Source organism: Osmerus mordax, chromosome 12 (genome assembly GCF_038355195.1).
Source record: "Osmerus mordax isolate fOsmMor3 chromosome 12, fOsmMor3.pri, whole genome shotgun sequence".
Taxonomy (NCBI): domain Eukaryota; kingdom Metazoa; phylum Chordata; class Actinopteri; order Osmeriformes; family Osmeridae; genus Osmerus; species Osmerus mordax.
The window spans coordinates 2,103,277-2,126,549 of NC_090061.1; the positions used below are offsets into that span (position 1 = coordinate 2,103,277).

General features: G+C 39.5%; 1 protein-coding gene across 1 annotated transcript in view; it reads left to right on the forward strand.

The window, feature by feature from the left end:
- Positions 1 to 768: 768 nt before the first annotated feature.
- Positions 769 to 23,273, forward strand: part of rxfp1 (relaxin family peptide receptor 1) — a 28,102-nt gene continuing 5,597 nt past the window's right edge. Inside the window, exons 1-13 of the mRNA XM_067247139.1 lie at positions 769 to 814; positions 3,415 to 3,564; positions 11,863 to 11,946; positions 15,824 to 15,929; positions 18,501 to 18,572; positions 19,439 to 19,510; positions 19,697 to 19,768; positions 19,969 to 20,040; positions 20,225 to 20,293; positions 20,394 to 20,465; positions 21,554 to 21,625; positions 22,321 to 22,392; positions 22,643 to 22,714. Of these exons, the coding sequence (XP_067103240.1) occupies positions 769 to 814; positions 3,415 to 3,564; positions 11,863 to 11,946; positions 15,824 to 15,929; positions 18,501 to 18,572; positions 19,439 to 19,510; positions 19,697 to 19,768; positions 19,969 to 20,040; positions 20,225 to 20,293; positions 20,394 to 20,465; positions 21,554 to 21,625; positions 22,321 to 22,392; positions 22,643 to 22,714 (1,031 nt within the window). The remainder of the gene's footprint in view (positions 815 to 3,414; positions 3,565 to 11,862; positions 11,947 to 15,823; positions 15,930 to 18,500; positions 18,573 to 19,438; positions 19,511 to 19,696; positions 19,769 to 19,968; positions 20,041 to 20,224; positions 20,294 to 20,393; positions 20,466 to 21,553; positions 21,626 to 22,320; positions 22,393 to 22,642; positions 22,715 to 23,273) is intronic.

Here is a 23,273-nt window from a genome sequence, read left to right on the forward strand (position 1 = left end):
GCACGGATCCATCCACTACTTGTCAAAACCTCAGAAAATACATATTTGGATCTGGCTCCACGGTAATGTGCGTGCCTGTCTCATACCTGCGTCAGCTGTTTTCGTCTTTGATGTGTGTAACTTCAGACGTTTACCACGAAATTAACATTGTAATTGTGTATCACCTGTTACGTCACAGGGTTCGCACATTTGTTACAAACGAAGAGCGAACTCGAGCTTAGCTGGACCAATCCAATTAGATTGATTCAATGCTGGATGACTGTAAAGGTGTCCGATTTGCCACGAGATTTATTCGATTAATTGTGATGTACAATACAAAATTAATTGGACATTATACATGGACACGTTCGGAAATGTCTTTCAGGACAAAAATGTCCCTCCAACTCTCCTCGCTCGCACTGACACTCTCAGCCCTCCCCCCCCCCCCCCCCCTCTCTCTCTCTCTCTCTCTTTTGCTCCCTTTTACACACAACCACACTCACACACACATAGGGAGACACACGATGCTCTATGGTGCAAAAAGCGCCAGTGGTGGTTTCGGTGCGTCAGTGATGGCAAGTCATTCCTAGAACCAGTGTAGACAACACTAGTAGATCAGCTGTTGTTTCCTTCTACAATCATTCATGCTGATTATTTACCTAAGCTATTGAATTAAATTGTGAAGTTGGCTACCTTTTTGGGGCTAAATCCACTTCGTTAATATTTTCCGACAACTGAAAACACCCCGGACTAGCCGTTTCCTCTCTTATTCTTTGACATAAATGTTGAATGATGAAGTCTTTGGTCGCGTTGTTTCTCTGTTACGGAGTGTCACGTAAGTTGCACACTTGAGTCAACTCTGAGAATTTTACTTATTTCTCTTAATTGTGTTACCGTAAGATCTTGGTGGATAAGTTTTGTAATACGTTTTTTTAAATGTATTTCTAGTTTTTTAAGCCAAACTGTTGTATTTGCCAAAAGTATTTGCTAAATTCTAAGACGAAGAGGGCTGCTGTGCAGTTGATTGGTTGGCATGTGAATTTTGGCCAATTCAGCTTTTATGTGTGTCTGTGAAGTCGATAACGTTTTTCAATTCCGGTGTGCTTCTTCAGCTACAGGTCTGTCGTTGTGGGTATCAGAGTTAATCCATTTTGGTACTTATATTACGATTGTTATCGACACGGTTTCATTTTCAGGTACTCTTTTCACATAAAATAGAAAGGCTTTTGTGAGCTTGATGCATCGCTACTGTTGCTGAGTTTGAGTCATCACATGTTAACGCTTTTTAAACATTTATCATCTTTTTATTTCTTTGTGTGAGGGAAGGGGTGACGTGAAGGGTATCTACAGAGAAACAGTACCTGAATGAACCACCTATTCACATCCAATCCTGTATAAATAGGTGTCTGGCTCCAGGCAAGTTCTGGGTATTTTTCCCAAAACAGGAACTCATTCTGTCACCTCATTCTCTATTTTTGAGACACCCTGTACAATATAACCAGTACAACATCAATATGAGAATTCCAACAACCTGTTTAAACCGGTTTAAATTTGGTACATCGATTAATCTTGAAAGATATTGATGACCTACTAAATTTGGATAAAAGCGTCTGCTAAAAATGAATAAATGTAAATGTAAATGCACAGATCTTAGAGAGGACACTACACTTTTACACAGATCTTGTTCACTGTTCACAGATCAGTGTTAGACAGACTTCAGCATAAGGGGATTTGCATATGGAAAATGCAGCATAATCCCATTGATATGCACCATGGTGCACTTTCCTGTACATTACCGTACAGTTTTAATGGAGATGTGGAGCTTTCAGGTCAAAGCATCTCAACATCTGACCTATTGCAATTGAGTTGAACCTACAATAGATTTGAAACATTGTAGAACAAGAATCATCAACAACCATCTTTTCTTACACAGTTGATGTAGGGTGAAGGATCTTCTGCAATGCCAGTGCTGGAAATGGCCTGAAACTAGAGGCCTGAAACTAGTTGTCCCAGGCAACATCAGATGACAGGAAAAAAAAATGCTGGCAAAGTGTTTGTCAAAACATGGCAGATGTTCTATCGTGCCCAGACCTTGAACATGCCAATGAAATAGCAGGATTCTTTTTATCTGCACGCAATTAAGACATTTATTGAAGGACCACATTTTTGTTGTTGCTGAAGTATTTAAATAGCACAATGTTCGAAATGGACAGTGGAACATTAAATGCCAAATGCTCAGAAAGGCTTGGGTATAGTGAATGCTCTAGAAAATGCTGCTCAAAGCAGAGTCGGATCACAGTGAAGTGCAATACATTTAAATTTTGTCATTTAGCAGACGCTCTTATCCAGAGCGACTTACAGTAAGTACAGGGACATTCCCCCGAGGCAAGTAGGGTGAAGTTCCTTGCCCAAAGACACAACGTCATTTGGCACAGCCGGAAATCGAACAAGCAACCTTCTTATTAATAGCCCTATTCCCTAACCGCTCGGCCATCTGAACCCCATGCAATACAGAGACCTTTAACTGGATGACGAATGTATGATGCCAGGTCTATTCAGATGCACAGCTGCTGAGGTTATGTCCACAACACAACAACAATTGAACCTTTTGAACTTGTTCATCACAGAGTAACATCTCAGCTCAATAACTGTGACTGTGCCTCATGTTATCGCTCACCACGAAAACGAAAGGTTGTCAAAAAGGTCTTAGGTGCAAACTCTCTCAATGTTCTCTCTCGCATTTGTCTGTTACTGAGAAGACTTGGGTAATGTGATGAGGCCAGAGACAATTTCATGGAGTATAGATTGTCATTATGAAATGCTTGAAGTTGGACTCTTCTGAGGACACAGTACAGGCCAAGCTGTTGGGTCAAGCTGTTGATAGCTGTCAAAAAGAGTTGTCATCTTAGATCAGGTCCTGTGCTCTTGGTCAATCATTGCTCAGAGCATTGGGATGTAATCTCTACTGTCAATACACTATTGAGCATATCAGGATGAGAGCTTTTGGATATGGGATATGAATGAATTGGAGTGAACGATACTGACTCACAGATGCTAGTTTATTGTGTGAAATTTACGGGGGGGGGGGGGGGATAAATATATAAACGATCAATATAAAGTCCCTTCTCTCATCAGGTTCTCAATTGACAAAATCTTGTCTTCACTTTAGTTCGAGTTCACAGATAATAACGTTTACGAAAGGGTAACGCCATACACACAGTGGTAGTGTTCTTGTTTTGTATATCTCGTATCTACATGATCGGCTATTTATTCAAACATGGATAAAAGGTCTGATTAACTGACAAGCAAGTTTTCCTAGGTATCCCTTGGGTGAACGATTAGGTTGCCAGCCTTTTCTTTCTTAAGGCTGTGATCTTGTGTATCTATCTAAGTAGGCACATTTTTTAAATTTTGATCCTTCTTTTGATCTTTCAGCGATGTTCACGTCATTCAACATCTCAGAGGAGAAGGCTATCTGCCCCCTTGGCTATTTCCCCTGCGGGAATCTGAGCGCATGCCTGCCTCAGCTTCTTCACTGCAATGGTGTTGATGACTGTGGAAATCAAGCTGATGAAGAAAACTGCGGTGAGTCACAATCAGACTTTTTTTCTTTCCTTATTTGCTCCATTTATTAAAAAAACAATTTTTTGATGATATGTTGTGTTCGGTCTGTGGCTCGCTTTCATCGCTGCACTCCAGACTTTGAAAATAAAGTGTCAATCCTGTGAAGTTTATAAAAAAAAATTTCATCAAGTAAAGTTCAGGAAATAGAATGAGAGTGTGACAGTTTTGTACCGTCAGTCAATATCATGTGAACAAACCAAATGATTTAAACAAAGTTAACCCACCATTAGCCGATATCATATATTATCTTAAATGTGTCATTAACAGACACAATGATTCTGTGTTTTTATCTTCTACTGATGCAGTTACACCTGATCTGTGTGACGAGTCTCCTTGCACTCATAGTTTCATGATTTCAAAAGTTTTCCTACTGGATCTTGATGATGTGCTTTTGCTACTTATTCATCTCTTATGGTGTCAGTTTATTTAGCTTGCCTAAATTTTGTTGCAACACTATGTGACTGAAGATCAGTATTGTATTGCGTAACTACATTTTTATCTGTTATCCATGGAAAAAGATGAATTGCAGTACATGTTCACTCATGCAGTCTGGACAATACAACAGTTACCTATATCTAGTGAATGGTATGTGTCAAGACTTCTGTCATATCTTTACTTTTTTAGAGATAAGACAGTGTATATTTAGTTACAAAGGTGCAATTAAAGGTCATTGATAAACCCCTTTGTAAAGGAAATGTCAGGTCTGATGGGCAAATAGTCTGTGGAAGGTTATTCAGCGCTGCACAGCTACCGTTGTACTCAAAGGAATCACTGAGAAGAAAATGCTCAGCTCTCTTGTCTCCTGTTGCTGCTGCATTGTCAGAGGGACCTGCGATCCTGGAGCTTGTTCAGCCATATCCTGATTTTTCTTTTCCCATCTTTCTAAAGCAAGGGGTCTACAAAGACAAATAACAGCAACAATGTTAAAAGGACCGGCGTGCAGGAACTTCCTGAGCAAAGTGTAATTTCCAAAATACTGTAAATACGTATCTTGTATTTTCAAAAGTCTTCTCCTAATTCGTCAGACGTTGAAAGTGTTTACTGTGTGAAATTCATTATGAGATTAAGTAGTAAAAGTTCAGACGACTGTTCTATTTCACACCTGTCAATTATGTTGATAGCCGGCTCAATCAAGAAAAATTTTCTGGTGAATACAGCATGCGGTATGTTAAGCAAGATTACCACTGATTTTCAATGCGACACAATTTGAATTCCACCAAGTGAATTAATTCCTAATATTACCAATCAAACAGCTGCATTGCATTTATTATTTATTTTTAAAGTAGACACTGTCCCATTTCTCCATGGATAAGGATTGCACATTTTTTGTATCATTCACATCAGTAAGAAGCAGAAAAAAAACAAAGACTTGTCTGAACAAAAAAGTTTCGCCTCACTGCTGTCTTTGCTAATTAAAAGTTGCCTTGTCATTGCTTATTAAGAACTTACTGGGCGGCTGGTGACCATGACGATCCTCAAAGTGCTTTAGTACAAGTTCATAGTTTTCATTCTCTTGAGTCTTTGGGATGACAATTCAAATTCAATGCTTTGCAAATCCAGGGGCGGAGCCAGATATTGTAAACATTTGGGGCTCAGCCAAAATGTAGGACCTTGTCTAGGTTTGATGTGCGCTTTGATAGGGACACACCTGTAATGCGAGCAAGGGAAATCTTTTAGCATCAATTTGAGCGGAAAATTGTTTTTTTGTTTTTATGTAATATAAACACTCATATTGTTATATTGCCGAAAAGGACAACACAAATTTTAAGCTAAAAGATTCAGGGCTATTGAGAAAATATTTGTAGTTCAAGCCACCTCTGCCCATGATCCTCGCGAGCCAGTGGTGCAGGAAATAAGCAAAGGTTAGGCATTCTCAGGCTGAGCAAATATGCTAGAGATTCTGAAAGGGTCAGGCAATCTCACATGAAACCTACAAACCCCAGTTGTACTGTGAGACGGCATACTAAGGGTGTACCTGGAAAGGACCACGCAAAGGACCATGCTTCACAGTCATTACATTACATTTTACATGTACGCTTTTATCCAAAGCGACTTCCAAGAGAGAGCTTTACAAAAGTGCATAGGTCAATGATCATAAACAACGAGATAGCCCCAAAAACATTGTGGGTAGCCAAAACATGAAACATACATTGTGAAAAGCAAATAAGTGCCAATGGGAAGAAACATAAGAGCATGTAGTTAAACAAGTTACAATTAAACAACATGAACCTCAAAAGTGCAAGAGTGTACCTGTAGGAAAGCAAGCAACAATAATATAATTCACAACGAGTACAACAAGTTAAATCAGTTACAACTAACCAATAAGAGCAACAAATCCCTCAATAAGATTCATTAATTTAGCTGACGCTTTTAATTCAAAAAGTGCATTGTGCAATAGTGCATTGTGATTAAAGATCAATTCATACTGGTCTAAACTTGTGCTGTGCAGGTGAAAAATTAGTTTTTTGAGGTTAGGCTGGATATTATGGGTAATTGAATACTTGGTCATTTGTATTGTGGTTTGACGTCAGTGCTTTCCTAATTAGTTAATAGTGCAATCATGTGGAGGGCTATTCACTTTGAATACATTTCAATCAATGAGGAACTGATTCACTGATTTGTTGGGCCGGCCGTGCAAACTTGTCTCACTGATTAATACTAAATAGAAATCTGATCATTCCTTCATTGTGCAGTCAGGGGGCTGACTTGGCACTTGGCACAGAATGTCAGCTCAGATGGTCGCTAATTATCATGCTTGACTATTCTGACGAGGCCCCAGATCTAAGGTGAGTGCGCCAGGGTTACAGTTAGCCTCCAACTCTTTATCATTTGCTGAGCATTAACAAGTCACAATACGGGGATTAGGGCTAGAGTTAGAGATGGGTCGAGGGATGGGATTAGAGCTAGGGTTAGAGATGGGTCGAGGGATGGGGTTAGGGCAAGGGTTAGAGATGGGTCGAGGGATGGGGTTAGGGCTAGGGTTAGAGTTGGAGCAAGGGATGGGGTTAGGGCTAGGGTTAGAGATGGGGTCTAACTGCTCCACCATAAAGCCTAAATATATAGGGTAGAAACTGAGGGGTGGCGTCCTTCATCCTTGATCCTAGAGTCGACTTTGTAATAAAAGGGTTTTTATTTGAGGAATACCGACAATCCTCTTGCAACATGCTTGACTAGACTGACAACAACAACACCTTTCCAAAGCACTACTGAGAAGATCAGGTGGTGTGGAGATAAAATACAAAAGGATCAAAGATGGGTTTCAAATAGGAGTTGACACAAATAGTACCTCTACCTTATCATAGCTTCCCTGTTCAGATGCAGCACTTCTGTGGTACTGTAGGCAGACTTCCTTACTGAGATTTATTGTAGCAAAGATATTTCCTACAAATCCAATTGCTTCTGCTTTTTGGCTTCGTCTTTGCCCAAAACAATGTTTTGATATATGACTGCTGCCTTAATAATACTAGAATGGACAAAGTATTTCAGACACTGTTAAAAAATGTTGTCAACACCACAGAGGGTAATTAAGAATGGATGATGACATGCAAATGGGTTTAACCTAACAATATTATCTTGTCTTGTCCAACGATCACCCAGATTGACTTACCTGCCCTAGGGAGATTTAATGTTGCACTCTGCCTCACGGTAATTCATCTGCTTTTCTGCATTTGCAGGGCACTGTTCCTATGGGATTTGACAGGCTCATTGTGTTTCATAAATCCACTCGACAACATTGACTGCAAACCACAGAAAACACAAACACGTGCCAACTTGTTTGCTAACGAGCAAAATCCTTGGGGCAGATCGACGTCTCCGGCTGTCAGTGTCTGCTCCTACACAGGCAGATTTATCAGTGGTGGTTGGCTTTGGCTCAAGGGAGACAAGGGGAGAGGATTGGAGATGGTGAAAAGAGAATGAGATCTAGAAATATTGTACGGCCGTGGCTTATCTGCTCTGTTATGAGAAAAAAACCTTGGCGTAATCTCAGGAAGAAAATAATACTACAACGCGACACATCCTCTTATTTTAATGCCAGTTCATGTCCTGTTCTTTTAATGCCAGTTAATGTCAGATCTGTCACTAAGAGTTCGTTTTTAACAAGAAGAAATCAGAAATGCATAAGTTGATGGGGAGATGTGCTTAAATTTATGAACTGTACTGCTTATTTACAACTCTTCCAGCAGATTGGGGAGCAATTTCTTTGAAAACGAGTGATTCAGAACATAGCAATGAAAAATGCAAGAACCCCTATCTGCTTTTATTTCCAACATCCTGCATTAAACCTCTTTCAAGTTGTTTTATCTTCCTGTTCTTTTGTGTCACACACTCTCCTCACAGAGACAAGGTCTGTGTTTTCTGAGTCTCTCCTCTGAGATAGAGTGCACCTAATCACAATAATTCAACCAATACTGAACACCAGCTGCAGTGTCGTTATTATTTACATCTGGAGATTGTGGCAGGTTCTCTGGAGGTCTGGGTTTAGTTATACGTTGGTCTAAAAGGGGGTATGTATCGATAGTAGAAACCTTGATCAGCAACGCTGCTATTGGCTGCTCACATAAGTCTATGGCTGCTTACCGTGGCCAAAATCAGCACCCTTTTTTTTCCCCAACAGAGCCAACAGAGCAACAGCTTGCTCGAGAGTTACTCCGAATTTGAAGATTTTATCAGAACGCCAGGGAACACCTCAAAGTCTGCAAAATCCAAGAAAGAGGGCTGGCAAAAAGTAGCAGACCAAATTAAATGTAGAGGAGTGACGCGTTTTATCGCTTATTACAGTGAGCTAGGCCTATGTTTTTTTTATTTTCATACTTTCATATTTTCATTTATCATCTTAAATGTCATATGATGTGGTTTCAACAAATGTATTATGTAAATGACACCCTCACAAAAAAACGATAGGCTATCCTCTCAAAAAGTATAGGCTAGCACATCGCGCTGTGCTTAAGGAGCCTATCTATCACGCAATGAGCAATTAATTCGGTTTCATGTTAAATTCTGCTAATTATTCTTGCACCTTCTGCAACAAGTTCCTGTAGTAAAAACGGACAAGACATGTCTGTGACAGACTTCCTGTATCACCTCTGCTTGTAAAGCCTCAATCTATTCGTGTTTACATAAAATAAACCTGCTCCAGAGCAGGTTTAAGCTTACGGACCTGTTGCTATGACAGCAAGTCCAGGATGAGCTTCGAAGAACCGAACAATCCAAGATGATGACAAATCGTCAACAATCAAATCCAGCTAACTGAGTTAGCGACGTACGGAGAACTGGCCCCTGGTCCTCTCTTTCACCTGGTTCCAAGGTGCTGCTGTTTAGGAGATACTATACATGCTGAATGTGGTTGCTCAAAGAAACCACTACAGAGTTAAGAGCCACGCGTGTGTGAAACACAGATAGATGGAGGGGGTCTGATCAGCAGGGTAGATTGATGACTCATTCTCATTGCAAGCCTGTGTGCGTGTGCGTGTGGTATTTGTGTGTGTGTGTGTGTGTGTGTGTACAATGTGTGTGTGTAAGACTGCAAGACTATAGAGAAAGAGAGAGGGAGAGAGAGAGGGAAAGAGAGATTGTGTGCTGTTTGGGAGTTAATACGCATATGCATATACAGTGTGTGAGTACAGTTTTCACACTGCACTCTGCACTGGACTGTGAGGAAGACAATTAGAGACAGATAATGACAGCCTTTGCGTTTGGTTGAAGGCCACTGCAGAGAGATGATTTCTACTACTATTACTGTACCTATTCAGCAACACTTTCTGATAGTCAGGATTTGCATAAACAAGCATTTATCCTTACAGTAACTCCAAGGTCAGAGAGAGCAGGGATGAAATCCAATATGCAACATCCAGTTTATCCTATTATACAAATCTATATGCAAATCTGTTGTCATGTGAACTGTGTTCTTTGTAGATATTTTCTATGAAGCCTAAAACCATTTGTGAATCATAAATGCTGTAGATAGTCTGCCTTGCTTCGTTATAATATGTTATGAGCATAAAGTGAAGAAGCTGTGAATAAATTAAGTGTAAATTAATGTTTTTTACAACTGTCACAATTCTGTCATCATAAAGTTAATATTTAATTACCGCATGCTATGCTGTTAGGTCACCATTTGAATTGAAGGAAATAAAATATTTATAAACTGTTACATTTTAAGATGTGCCCAATTTCTGCCCTCTTTATTTTCTGCCAAAATGATCTTTTGGGATGTTCTTAAGATGTCTCTCTGCAAGTGCTTCCTTTAATACTGCACTGGCCTCTACTATGAGCAGAATAAATTGTATTTTGTCAAGTGGCTTCTTGCATAGAGATATGAGTCATGCTAATATTTAAACTCAAGAGTTGAAACCCGCAGATGAAACTTACTTGAAATATTAAGTGGGAAAGCGAATGCATGCAAAAACAAGCTCTCGGTCATTTATCAAATGTAAATCTGAAAGCCGGATTGTGAACTGATGAAGACCATTTTTCAAAGTACTGTGCTGTACATTGAAATACGTCTGCACACATTTAGCTTAGAAACAACTGTGTTCACTGTTTGCAGTTTCAGTGGTCATGTGTTGATGGATGACTAGACATATATAAGTATTGGCTTCTTGTTTATTAATCATTCACTAGTCTTGGATTTCTGATTTACAGAAGAATGTAATTGCTCTCCAACTCTTTTACCTGTTTGAATAAATTATCTTCATTGTCTTCATCATTAATATAGAGCATAATGCTGACGTTAGTGATGGGAATGAACACTGAAATGAATCTACGTTTATTAAAACAAGATGAAAAATATCTGCGAACATTTCAGCTGCTGATGAACAAATCTTCATATATTTTTGCATGTTTATTAATGTTGTAATGTGTAGAATCAAGATGTTTATAGCTGTTGTTCACACTTCACCTGCATGGCTAGGTGTGTCTTTGTCGCTTATCAGCGGGGGTTATCCAGTTTCAGGAAGGCGAGGGACTCTTTTACTTTAGTCCTGTTAAATGCTGAAAACTGTGGAACACTGTAGTTATTTTCTTAGCAGCTGCCATGTTAATCACAGAGATTAGTGTAGTTGACATGAGAGATGAGTAAACCAAGATCTTTCTCTGTCACAAGCAAAACTTTATAAGTTTACTTACTGAAACACAGTGTGTGCTTTTAAGGGAAAATGTTGGAGGTAATTAAATACATATATAAATCCCACTTCCGTGTCGGTAATGCATAAAGAATCAAGATCCGAGTCAGAATCCTGTTTATTGCCAAGTAAGTTTACACATACGAGAAATATGCTTTGGTAGGTTGGTGCATTAGCACTGAGATTTGTTTAAAATCTAAAGTGTGTTACAAATAAAATCTATTATTATTATTATTATTATAACAACAATAAAGATGGTAATTGGATAAAACAAGTACTGAAATACAACAAAATATATATACATTAAGATACAAAATAAACATTCTAATACAGAATACTAAAATACAATAAAATGTGTACAATATGACTTAAATAAATGAAGAGGATAAAGGATGTACATAAATTCACAGTATGAAGTTTAAGAAGCAGTCGTATGCCATAATAATGTGCTCATTTAGCAGACTCTTTGATTCAAAATAACAAATAACACACTGAGGAAGATTTGAACCTGCAACTTCTTGATCTGTAATCAAACAGAAAAACCCTACCACTGAGCTATACCCATCCCAGCTGAAGGGGGAAGGAACGATGACATAGAAATGGACATTGGCTGATGAAAGACCATATTCCTCACATAAAATAACCAGCCTACACATTTAAATCTTTTACTGGTGCATCACTGAAGGAGAAAATATATGCTTAACTTTTCAAATGCGTGGCAGTTGTGATTGATGAGGCCATGGCTAAAAAGAAACAAAACATCAGGTCCATTTGCACACATAAATGGAACTTTTTAATGTTGACAGATTTTTCTTGTCAGAGTAATGACTTCTCTGTGTCAAAACACGTTGACTTGATCTGTTTACTAGAAACTGAACCCAAAGGTCAATGTGTATGTATCCTTCAGCTGTGTAAGAAAAAACTTTTTAAATTAAAATTCCTGTATGGTATCAAAAGAGTCATTAAGGGCTACCAAGGTCATACTTTCTAGGACATGCAAGGGCGGTAAATGAGAGATGGACTGAATTAATAATGAAAATGTAAAGAACTTGACTCTATGTCGACTTTTGCTCTTGGGTTGCTATTTGTAATGGGTGATGAGTTTTGTCATATTGTGCTTAATATATATTTTTCCTAGGAGACAACAATGGGTGGCCTCATCTCTTCGACAAATACTTTGGGATCCCAAACTACGACCTTGGAACCAAATCCAATACGTGCTGTGAGTACAAAGTAGTTCTTCACTCTACACATACTAAATAACTGTACACCTTTATCCTATAATGAGGATGTTTCTATGACCTGGGAATTGTACTCTTACAAGAAAAACTGTATCAATTAAGTGCAGGCATCTACAGTACAATAGTTTTTTTTTCCTTTCTTTCAATGCATGAAAATAACACACCAATATGACAAATACTGGCATGGATTTACTGCTCATCTTGTAATTGATGATAGAGAAATTAACATTAAGTATAAAGTCAGGATTGTTCAGTCTGCCTGTGAGGTATTTTGTTTGCCATGGCTTTATTATGTCTACAGACTTCATGATTAGAAAACTTTTATGCAAACAGTGAAAGCAATTACTTAGTAGGAATGTTGACCTACATTCTCTATTTACTGAAGTGGTCAGGACTGACTTTTCCAAAGGAAAAGGGCAAACCATCAAAATGTATTTGATGCGCGTTCGGAATACTTCCTGCTTATTTGAATATTCGAGATGAAATTACATTACTAAGATCTGTTTACATGTTTGTATTTTGTTTGTACTTTAGGGTTAGAGTAAAGGAGGAGAGCAGAGATGGAGAAGTGGAGATTGAGAGAGAGAGAGAGAGAGAGAGAGAGAGAGGAGGAGAGGAGAAGTGGAGTGAGAGAGAGAGAGAGAGAGCGGTGAGATGGGGAGGTGGTGAGACAGGAATAGAAACTAACAAGTGAGATGGTGGTTGATTGTATTTTGTTACCTACGGCCTGTTCTCAGCTGTAAACTGTGATTTGCAGATATGAATCAGATGTGTGATTGAAATGATTGGCTGATGGCAAGATTGTGTGCTAGTAGCTGGTTATTGTGTGGTCTTCTCTCAAACCGGAGTTACTGTATACCTCCATTATTTAAAGAGAGACAACTTCTCAATATCAAACTCAATACATATGAAAAGTTATGTCGTGCAATTCCACTGTTTCGAATGAAATTAGGGAGATGAAAACACACATGGAAATGAGTACCATAAATATTTTGGGTGTTTTTTCTTAACCCTAACCCTTTCTTATTACACCAACTGCTATTGCATTGTTTGTGGGTGTGAGCCGTTATCTAATTTTAATTCAATGAATTTTATGCAGAGAATTTTATATTTCAGACGGATTTCAAATGTATGAAATGTAAAAAAGGTTCTATCATGGCTGTTTTAGACTATCAATCTTTTCCAGTCATTACTCCTGCTTTTTGTGTCAGATCTGTGATTTATTTCAATTTGGGAGATAAAACGATCTACATAACAGTCGCACACCTCACACATTGGCATAGCAACACGTTTGATTTTGGGGAGGGGACACGCCCTTATGGGCGAGGGGCATTTCTTATACTCATACTGTGATTGAACTCTTTTTTTTTCTACTTATGCAAATTTCCCAAGGTAGGCTACCTTTTCTCATCTTTTTTTCACTTAAAATAGGGAGACGTCCAGTCTAATAAACTGCAAAGAAGGGCCTATACTTGTGATGTGATCATTCAAATATATTCACTCAGTAACAGATCATTAGACGAAGTCTGTAGACTGAAGACACATTTTATCGTCTCACCTGCTACTCTTGAGTTGATAGCCTGTCTGGCATCTCTCTCTCCTGCTCTGCCGGAAACTGCTCTCCTGCCACGATCGTGGTACATCCAAAAGATTAACATGAGAAACAGATCTTCATTGCCCAGAACTACAATATAGGCTTCTCATTGTTATGAATCACTTCCAACTAAAAATCATTTTTTATATAATGTGACACTTAGTTTGCAGCTACCGCTAACTACACCTAACTCACCCTATAATGTTCATTTAGCACAGAGAGGGTGGGGTGCAGACGCTCTGGATAAGAGCGTCTGCTAAATGACTAAATGTAAATGTGTAAAGGATCTACAACTAAGCTATCCATCCCCATAATGAAGATTAAACCAAAGACAGTGATGAATACAATAAATAATAAAACATTAGCCATCGTAGGTTTCCACACACGTTCAAATGAATAGTAGAAGTAGAACCTCACCTTGACACGCATTTTATACAGAAGCCTATCGCTAGGAGTTCGCTTTAACGTTGGCTGCTGTTCTTACGGCATTAGCCCATTCCCCAGCACGGGTAGAATATATATATATATATAGACTTAGCATTTTAAAATAGTGAATTCATGTATTCATTATTTTCTTTTTTTGTGCTCCGTAGCCATGTTCTAATGTTATCTTTTTCCATACAAGTGCTTCTTTCAAAACCTGAATATCTCGATAGCACAGCATAAGCACTTTAGAACGAGCATCAGCCTATCTTTCAAGGGCACTAGGTCTTTGTTTATATCCCTGCTGTGCAAACGTTTTTTATTATTTATTTCGCGGTACAATGAGGGCTGGCTGACAGTAACCTCCTCTGCACGGCCTGCTATTCTTCATGTGGAAACTGACGCTTGGATCGTCATGCATACTTGCACAATGTAGGCCTAATGTGTTTGCCTTTCCTTTTGCATTGAGAGGCTCTTACCTGACATTTTTATTTAAAAAGATACAAGATTTAGCCTACTTGTAAGGGTGTAGATTTGGTTTGAATATTGGGGGGTTACCCCCCACACAAACACAAACACACACACACACACACGCACAAACTGCGCCCTTGCTTGTACAGCTAAGGATTTACATTGTGTAACAAACAATGTGATTTATCAGCATGTCTCTGTTGGCTCCTGTGCTAGCGATTTATTCTCATAGTCAATTCTAAGTTTTAAGAGTGCTTCTATCCATGGCAGGCATCGTTTGGAAATAGTGAGCACAAGAAAAAAATGAAAGACACTCAATTTGTTCTGCCAGTTATCCAGACGTTTGACTCATGTAAAGACTTGCTGAATCATTTGACTTGGGTTCTGTGTTCCACTTTTAATTTAGTGGCCTACATAGAGCACCCCCATACCATGGGATTATTTTACCATCCTTTGATCACGCTGTGTGCATCCTTGGCCCCAGTAACTGTTTGATGGGACTAAGATTTGGGTTTGTGATAGTCCATATTCATAAGCCTGTCATGGCCAAGGGAAGTGTTGAGTGGGTCACAAAAAAATCCATATTGTATCAAGAATACTGCACAATCACGTACATAGCTTTAAAACAGATGGTGAATAGTTTAAATAAACAAACTAATTATCTAACTAAGTAAATAACTAAAAGGGTTGGTAAATAATGAACTAAACTGATTAACACTGTTTGGTACAATTGTTATGATAATTTGAGAGTTCAGACATGGTTTTTCCCTGCTATTTTGTCCTACAAAATCTTGAACAAGTTTTTTGAGGGCCGGCATTCAAATGAATGGGGATGTATTGGAAGTAATTATGCAAGTTTCACAAGTTTAAATTATTAAAGGTGCTTCTCTTGAGATGCTAATAGATCTCAATCGCAGATGTGGAGTAGGGGATATGTCTCCAAAAACACTTTTGAGCTTTGAAGGAGCCACTGAGATGGATGTTGGAAACCAATCTGACAATCTGGCAGGACATGGTTCTAGTTTAATACAACCAGGCTGAGATTACAGAATTCTTCTGTATAGTGTTTGACAATGCCAATTACGCACAATTCGTTCCAGCTGAGCAGAACACTTGTGTGGTATTTAACTGTTAATTCTTCCATATTTTCCCTCCCAGTTTTTCAGAGTGAAAGTCATTCTGCATTAAAACATATCACGTCCATCTGGTACAGAACCTCTACCATAAATTTGTTTTACGCACACACACATCTTCAGTTCTACTGTCTGTTCCTGAGTAAAACTTTTTTTTCGGGGAGGTTATTGTTAGTTCTTGCTACTCAGGCTGTTTGACAGCACCAGCTGTGAATTGTGACACTTTCCTTACTTCAGTGTTGGGCCTGGTTCCTGATCGGTGTCAGTGCCGAGACCTGGAACTGGACTGTGACGGCGCTCAGCTCCAGGACGTTCCCGCCGTGGCTGTGAACGTCACCATGATGTGAGTGTCTGAAACATTTGGCTGAAACACGGCCGTTTGCACCCGCAGCGATTCATTCTCTCACCCAGGGGCATTCATTCTCTCACCCAGGGGCATTCATCCTCTCACCCAGGGGCATTCATCCTCTCACCCAGGGGCATTCATCCTCTCACCCAGGTGCATTCATCCTCACACCCAGGTGCATTCATCCTCTCACCCAGGTGCATTCATCCTCTCACCCAGGGGCATTCATCCTCTCACCCAGGGGCATTCATCCTCACACCCAGGTGCATTCATCCTCTCACCCAGGTGCATTCATCCTCTCACCCAGGGGCATTCATCCTCTCACCCAGGTGCATTCATCCTCTCACCCAGGGGCATTCATCCTCTCACCCAGGTGCATTCATCCTCACACCCAGGGGCATTCATCCTCTCACCCAGGTGCATTCATCCTCTCACCCAGGTGCATTCATCCTCTCACCCAGGGGCATTCATCCTCACACCCAGGGGCATTCATCCTCTCACCCAGGGGCATTCATTCTCTCACCCAGGGGCATTCATCCTCTCACCCAGGTGCATTCATCCTCTCACCCAGGGGCATTCATCCTCTCACCCAGGTGCATTCATCCTCTCACCCAGGTGCATTCATCCTCTCACCCAGGTGCATTCATCCTCTCACCCAGGGGCATTCATCCTCTCACCCAGGTGCATTCATCCTCTCACCCAGGTGCATTCATCCTCTCACCCAGGTGCACAGGTTTCTTTTCAGACGTGGGTGGGACAGCTTTTATTAAATATCTGAAGATGCGGTCGTTAGATATGATTTTCTTGTGAAGAAAGTGTGTGGTGGGAAGGGGGAGGGGGGACAGATTTGATGTTTTCAGTAAGTGGGACATGTCCTATCCTTGAATAATGAAATCTCTGCACCTGGTCACACCAGAGAGAACCTCGGGAGCCTGGCACCGGTACACTGGAGGAGCAGCCAGATGAGGAGAGGCAGGGTTCACAGTCAGTTCTCTCCATGGGGGAGGAATGCTCTTCTTATCCTGCCTTCAGTGTGGAAGCTAGGCCTTGACCCATGGTCGCTGTTTTTTGTTGTGTCTTGTTCGAGACAGTCTGGGACTGGGACAGGGTCTGAAAAAGGGCTGGATCTTAATATAATTTTTGCTTCAGTGAGTGGATTTGTAGTCTTTGTCTAGGAGTGGGTCTATACGTGTTGGGTTTAGATCTATAATATGGGTGGTCTGGGTCTAGGTTTAAGAAAAGGCTCAAGACGCACTTGTTTCGGGAGTACAACGGTACTTTGGGATGATTTGCTGGACCTGATGTTAGTTTCTTCCAGGATCACAAATGACTCTTATTGAGAGACTTGTTGCTCTTGTTGGTTAGTTGTAACTGATTTAAAATTCTTGTACTCGCTGTGAAATATATTATTGTTGCTTGCTTTTTCTACAGGTACACTCTTGCACTTTTGAAGTTCATGTTGTTTAATTTTAACTTGTTTAACTACATGCTCTTGTGGTTCTGGCCTTTGGCACTTATTTGGTTTTTCACAATGTATGCTTCATGTTTTGGCTACCCACAATGTTTGGGGCTATCTCGTTGTTATGATCATTGACCTATGCACTTTGTAAAGCTCTCTCTTGGAAGTCGCTTTAGATAAAAGCGTCTGCTAAATGAATAAATGTAATTTAAATGTAGGTTTACATCTATAATATGGGTGTTTTGGGTCTAGGTCTAGATCTATAGTATGGGTGGTCTGAGTCTAGGTCTGAGTTGCCTGGTTTTGTTTTGGAATGTGCCTGTTTGAAATACATCTGTGATAGAATAGAGAGTTCAGTTAAAGTTCACCCAACTCATAAAGTAATCATAATGATCATATTTTCATTATTTCTTTCACAAGAATGACAATACTAAATTAGCATACTGAAAATTGTTTTTTCTCAATGCTTCATTTTTGAGAGTCATTGCTTTTGTTTCATTTTGATAATGGCACATTTGGGGTGTATAATAATTTCTGCCCATTAGGGACATCCTGTTCTGGAAAACTATTCAACTGGCAGACAATGCATAGTTTGTTTGAAGACGGCGATTGGCTGTCGCTGGCTTAATATGCTGGGAGAGGAATTCAATTGTGTCAATTACATATTGTTGGATCTTCCTCTAATTGGGTCAATGTTCATTACAGCCAAATATCCTTCTCAGCTTTCTGATCTATTGTTTCCCTTGTCTTGGTATGCAGACCTTCGATAGACCACAGCTTATCCATGCATCCTCTGGTAAATGGGGTTGAAGGTTTAATTGAGGTGGAATAGTCTTAGTTAATGCTTTCTTTTCAAATGGAAATATTTTGTGTTATCTGAGTCTCACTTCAGAAGAAATAATTCAACTGAAATAATGTTGTGTGGACCGTGTACCATCCATAGAAAATCTAATTAGGGATTTCAGGTTGTTGGTATTCTAGGTGCCATATTTAGATACAATTTGTTCCAAATCATCTCGCAATTGATGCATGTTGGTCAAACTTGTTTGTGATGAAGGTTATTAAATTCACAGAAATAATCTCCTTGAACGACCCTTGAACCCTGACAGGTCCTTACAAAGGAACAGACTCCGGAAACTGAATGCTGACATATTCTACAAGTACCAGAGCCTTCAGAAACTGTAAGTTGTGTGTGATTAATTAGCAGTTTACATTTCATAAAGGGGGAAACATCAACAAAATGCAACACGCGGAGTGGGTTTTAGGCTGTAATAATTCAGGATTTATTTTTGTCTTCACCCACTCTGCAAACACAAACACTGGGATTAACAACAGAGAGTAAACTGAAGAGGCTGTCTACCCACTTTAGGATCTCTGTGCCAGAATCCTACAATCAATGAATATGCCTGTTATAGTACCAAAGAAAAACATCCACAATAGCTTTGTGAAGATTTTAACAAACCTATATATAAAAATATAAGTTGACTGCATATGATTCTTTCCATGGTAATTGTAGCTGTTCTTTAAAAAATTAATTGGAGCCTGTTGACAGGATGCTGCTAGCTCTCTCCCACTTCCAGGGCCTTTTGGCTGTGAAAGGTCAGCTTTTTAGCATGCCTCAAAGGTGTTTTAAGGATTATAGTGTTCCGTACAAGCTTTCAAAACAAAAACTAGAGAGCATGTAACTCGTTTGTGCCTCATTTTAGTGTTTTTCCTCCACCAGTGATAAAGTTGTAGAGGAGTGCATCCATACTAATCTGAGAGGGTTTTGAGCCTTTGTATTTGAGGGAGTTCTGGGTCTACAGCTTTCATAACAGTGCCAGCAACTCTCTCCAGTTTGACAGCTGCCAAGAAATATTCATCTGTGCAGTAAACAGAACCACTCGCTTTAGCTCAGTCATGGAGCTCAATGAAATCTATAATTATTACTGACTGTTTGACACACTGAGGTACTGTGGAAGTTCTTATTTATTTATTATTTGGCAGTTTGACAAACAACTGCCACTTATCTTTAATTTAGTATTTTTACTTCATCTTCTTACTTCAGATATCTCCAACACAACAGGATTCGAGCTGTGAGTCCCAGTGCATTCAGAGGGCTTTACAACTTGACACGACTGTAAGTTTCTCATTACCTTGCCAGCTCAGTAGAACTTGTCATGTAAAATGGAAACAGTTAAGACTGTCTGTAAACTTGCCACTGGTACAACTTCTCTGAATAGTTGACAAGTTAATTTAAGAATGTAACAAACTTAGTTTTTTATCCTGCTAGATGGTCTAGTAAACGTTATCTTCTTCTCCTCAGATATTTAAGCTACAACAAGATCTCCATTCTGATGCCCGGTGTGTTTCAGGACCTGCACAAGTTGGAGTGGTTGTATGTTTCATTCTCGTTCCCAGCACATATCTTATGGAGAAGATCTACAAGCACTGTATATGATGTCGCTTGGTGGCACACAGCTAATGTAGTGGAACACGCCACGATAAACTTTGCATTGGACTATTATTTAAAGCAGCGTCAAACTCCTTCACTAAATAAGGGACTGATTACATACACTGTGCCCGTCTTGGTTCCAGGATCCTCGAAAACAACAATATCCATCAAATCTCCTCCCTGACATTCTCTGGGTTGCACTCTCTGGTTCTTCTGTGAGTTTTATTTCTATCTACACCTACTCGAATCCTACTTTCTTCTCTCCAGTCTGTGATGTCCTTTTTATATCCACATTGTTAAAGGGGCTGCCTGTTGAGGGTCCACGTTGATTTATTCAGATTGACAGTGAATCTTGTCTTTGATCAGCAAACACAACTATTCCCCTTTGTGTTTTCCAAGGGTTCTGTTGAACAATTCTCTGACCAAGTTGGATGACATCTGCATGGAGATGCCAAGATTGAACTGGCTGTAAGTTTGAAGTCAAACTACCTCAGACAAATGATCTGTCGCCTGACTTTGATGAGTTGCTTTGATAAACTACGTGTTTTGTGTGTGTGTGTGTTCACAGAGACATGGAAGGAAATCTAATTGAAAATGTTGCAAATGTAACCTTCTGCTCATGCAACATGTTAACAGTGCTGTAAGTATGAAACAATAAGGTCCTCTTTAACTATGTGGCTAAATATTATTATTCCTGAGTTTAAGGATTGTCTGATTTGACACCTTTCCCCTATTTATATAAACAAACCGAATCATTACAGAAGGATAAATGTGTTCTGAGGAGGAAACCAATTCCAGTTTGCACATGTTGGTGCTGTTTAATCTTATTTATTCTGCTCCTGGCTTTAGGTTGGAGTGAGGGTGAAGCATTAAACTATGTGTGATTGGGGTTAGGTTTACTCCAACAAAAAGCATGATAATAATGGTTACACCCTGCTAAGATTGAGCTCAAGACCTTTTATTTGGAAGCGCAGAACATTAAAATACTCTGCCAATCCAGTCTCCATCCTTGCATGGCAATTTACATTTACATTTACATTTAGCAGACGCTCTTATCCAGAGCGACTTACAGTAAGTACAGGGACATTCCCCCGAGGCAAGTAGGGTGAAGTGTCTAGCCCAAGAACACAGCGTCAGTTTGCATGACCGGGAATCGAACTGGCAACCTTCAGATTACTAGCCCGATTCCCTCACCGCTCAGCCACCTGACCCCCCAATTTGTAACTTATTACCCACAGAAATTACTAAAGGCTCAGCAAAGCTTAGCGACAGATTACATCTACTCAGGTAATACTTCCCCACATAGCCTAGTTCCTTTTGGGAACTTTATTATTTTAACGATACCATCTCTTCCTATATCTCAACATCCTCTATTTTGCTTGGTGCACAAATATGTTTTGTATTAAATATGCAAACAATCCCCAATCTACTTGAATGGGAACACAAACGTAGACATTGAGAAAAGATTAGACAATGAACCTCAGGATAAAGAAGAGATGTGTTTTCAAATGTTGCTGTCGTTTAATTTCTTCTCTCTTTCCCTCTTTCCCTCTTTCTCGCTCTCTCTCTATCGCTCTCCCTCTCTCTCTCCCCCTCTCTCTTCTCTCTCTCTCTCTCTCTCTCTCTCTCTCTCTCTCTCTCTCTCTCTCTCTCTCTCTCTCTTTCTCTCTCTGTCTCTCTCTCTCTCTCTCTGTCTCTCTCTCTCTCTCTCTCTCTCTCTCTATCTAGGGTCTTACAGCGGAACAGAATTCGCCAGATACACGAACAGGCCTTTTCCCTTCTACAGAAACTTGGGGAATTGTAAGCTCATTAGTTTTGTCCCAGTTTATAACTAGCATTCGTACACTCAGCATGAAATCTTAATTTCCATTGTGCTCTGACTCTTACCCCATTTCTCAGGAACAGCACTTACTCAGTCTGAGCTGCAGAAAGCCGACTGCACAGCTCTATCACTGTACTGACATAAGCTGAAGATTCATACTGAACAAATATTCATATGCACTGAATACTCATATAGACTGACAATTCATGTAGTCTGAATATTCTTATAGTCTATATATCATATATTATACAATTAATACTTGAATACTCATATTGACTGTAAATTCTAATGACACTGACTGTATATTCTACTGGCGAAAGGACTTGCATCATGCTCCGCTACTCAGTATGGAAATAATATTTTAAAAGAATCACAGTATTGTGGTTCTAGAACTGTCATTCTTGCATTCATTTGAAATTGTGTATATGTGTTTAGCTTTTTGGAACAGAGTGCATCTCACCTCCCACATACGGGAGTAATCAAATTTATCGAGCGATGTAGATCTCAAGTGAAACATATTGATGGAACAGACTGAATAGGTTGTGTATTGAGGTCACAAAGAACAAGCATTCAAGCATTGGCATGGAGGCTTAACAGATGGTCCTGTAAACACTATGTACAACACTGTGTTCAATATTTGTGTACCGTAATAGGAATGTTTTTTTGTCTACAGAGATCTGTCCAGTAACAAACTGGGAGCGATCCCACCCAATCTCTTTGTTTATTTGGAAGATTTACTCCAACTGTGAGTCATTTCCACACAAATATGTTTTGCGCAAATATGTTTGATTTCTGTTGTTGCTGTAGCCATAGTTGGGAACCTTTCCCACCAGATTTGATAACAAATTTGCAACATCAGTAATCTTAATCTCTGTGACTGACTTTGGAGTTTTACAAAACTGAAATGAAGAAGAAGAAGTCAACTGCACTCAAACTTTGCATAACTTTTTTTTTTTTTTTACTAACAGCGAAAGCATAATATTTCCTTTCTGTAGGAACATATCATATAATCCTATCGTGAACCTACAAGTTGACCACTTTGATGACTTGCATAAACTGAAGTCGTTGTAAGTTTGGGCCAAGCCTGTTTTTCTTTTCAATCACTGGGAGCATATAAGATGTTTATATAATAGAAATATAGTAGAAAGGGGCTTTACTTTACATTAACTTATCCAGAGGGACTTACAGTAAGTACAGGGACATTCCCCCCAAGACAAGTAGGGTGAAGTGCCTTGTCCAAGGACTCAACATTAGCACGTTGAGGAATCAAACCGGCAACCTGCTGATTTATAGGCCGATTCCCTAACCGCTCAGCTGTCTGACCCCTATATAGTAACAATATTGAAGTAACATTGGAATTGCAGTGCAGCATCTCAACCTTTAGCTTCCCTTTAGAACGTCCACTCACCCCTTACTCCCCTAAACTTTGCCGTCTTACACTTTTGTAACAACCTAAACTGCTCAACCTTAATCCAATTTAATTACAGACCAATGTCTATATACTTAAAACATTCTTTACATAGGTATTTCTACTGAATCGGTTGGTAGTTAATGTAACGTTAATGAAAAGTATTGTCGTGGGAATGAGTGTGTTATAATTACAGTAAGTGAAACAAGTGCCTTCAC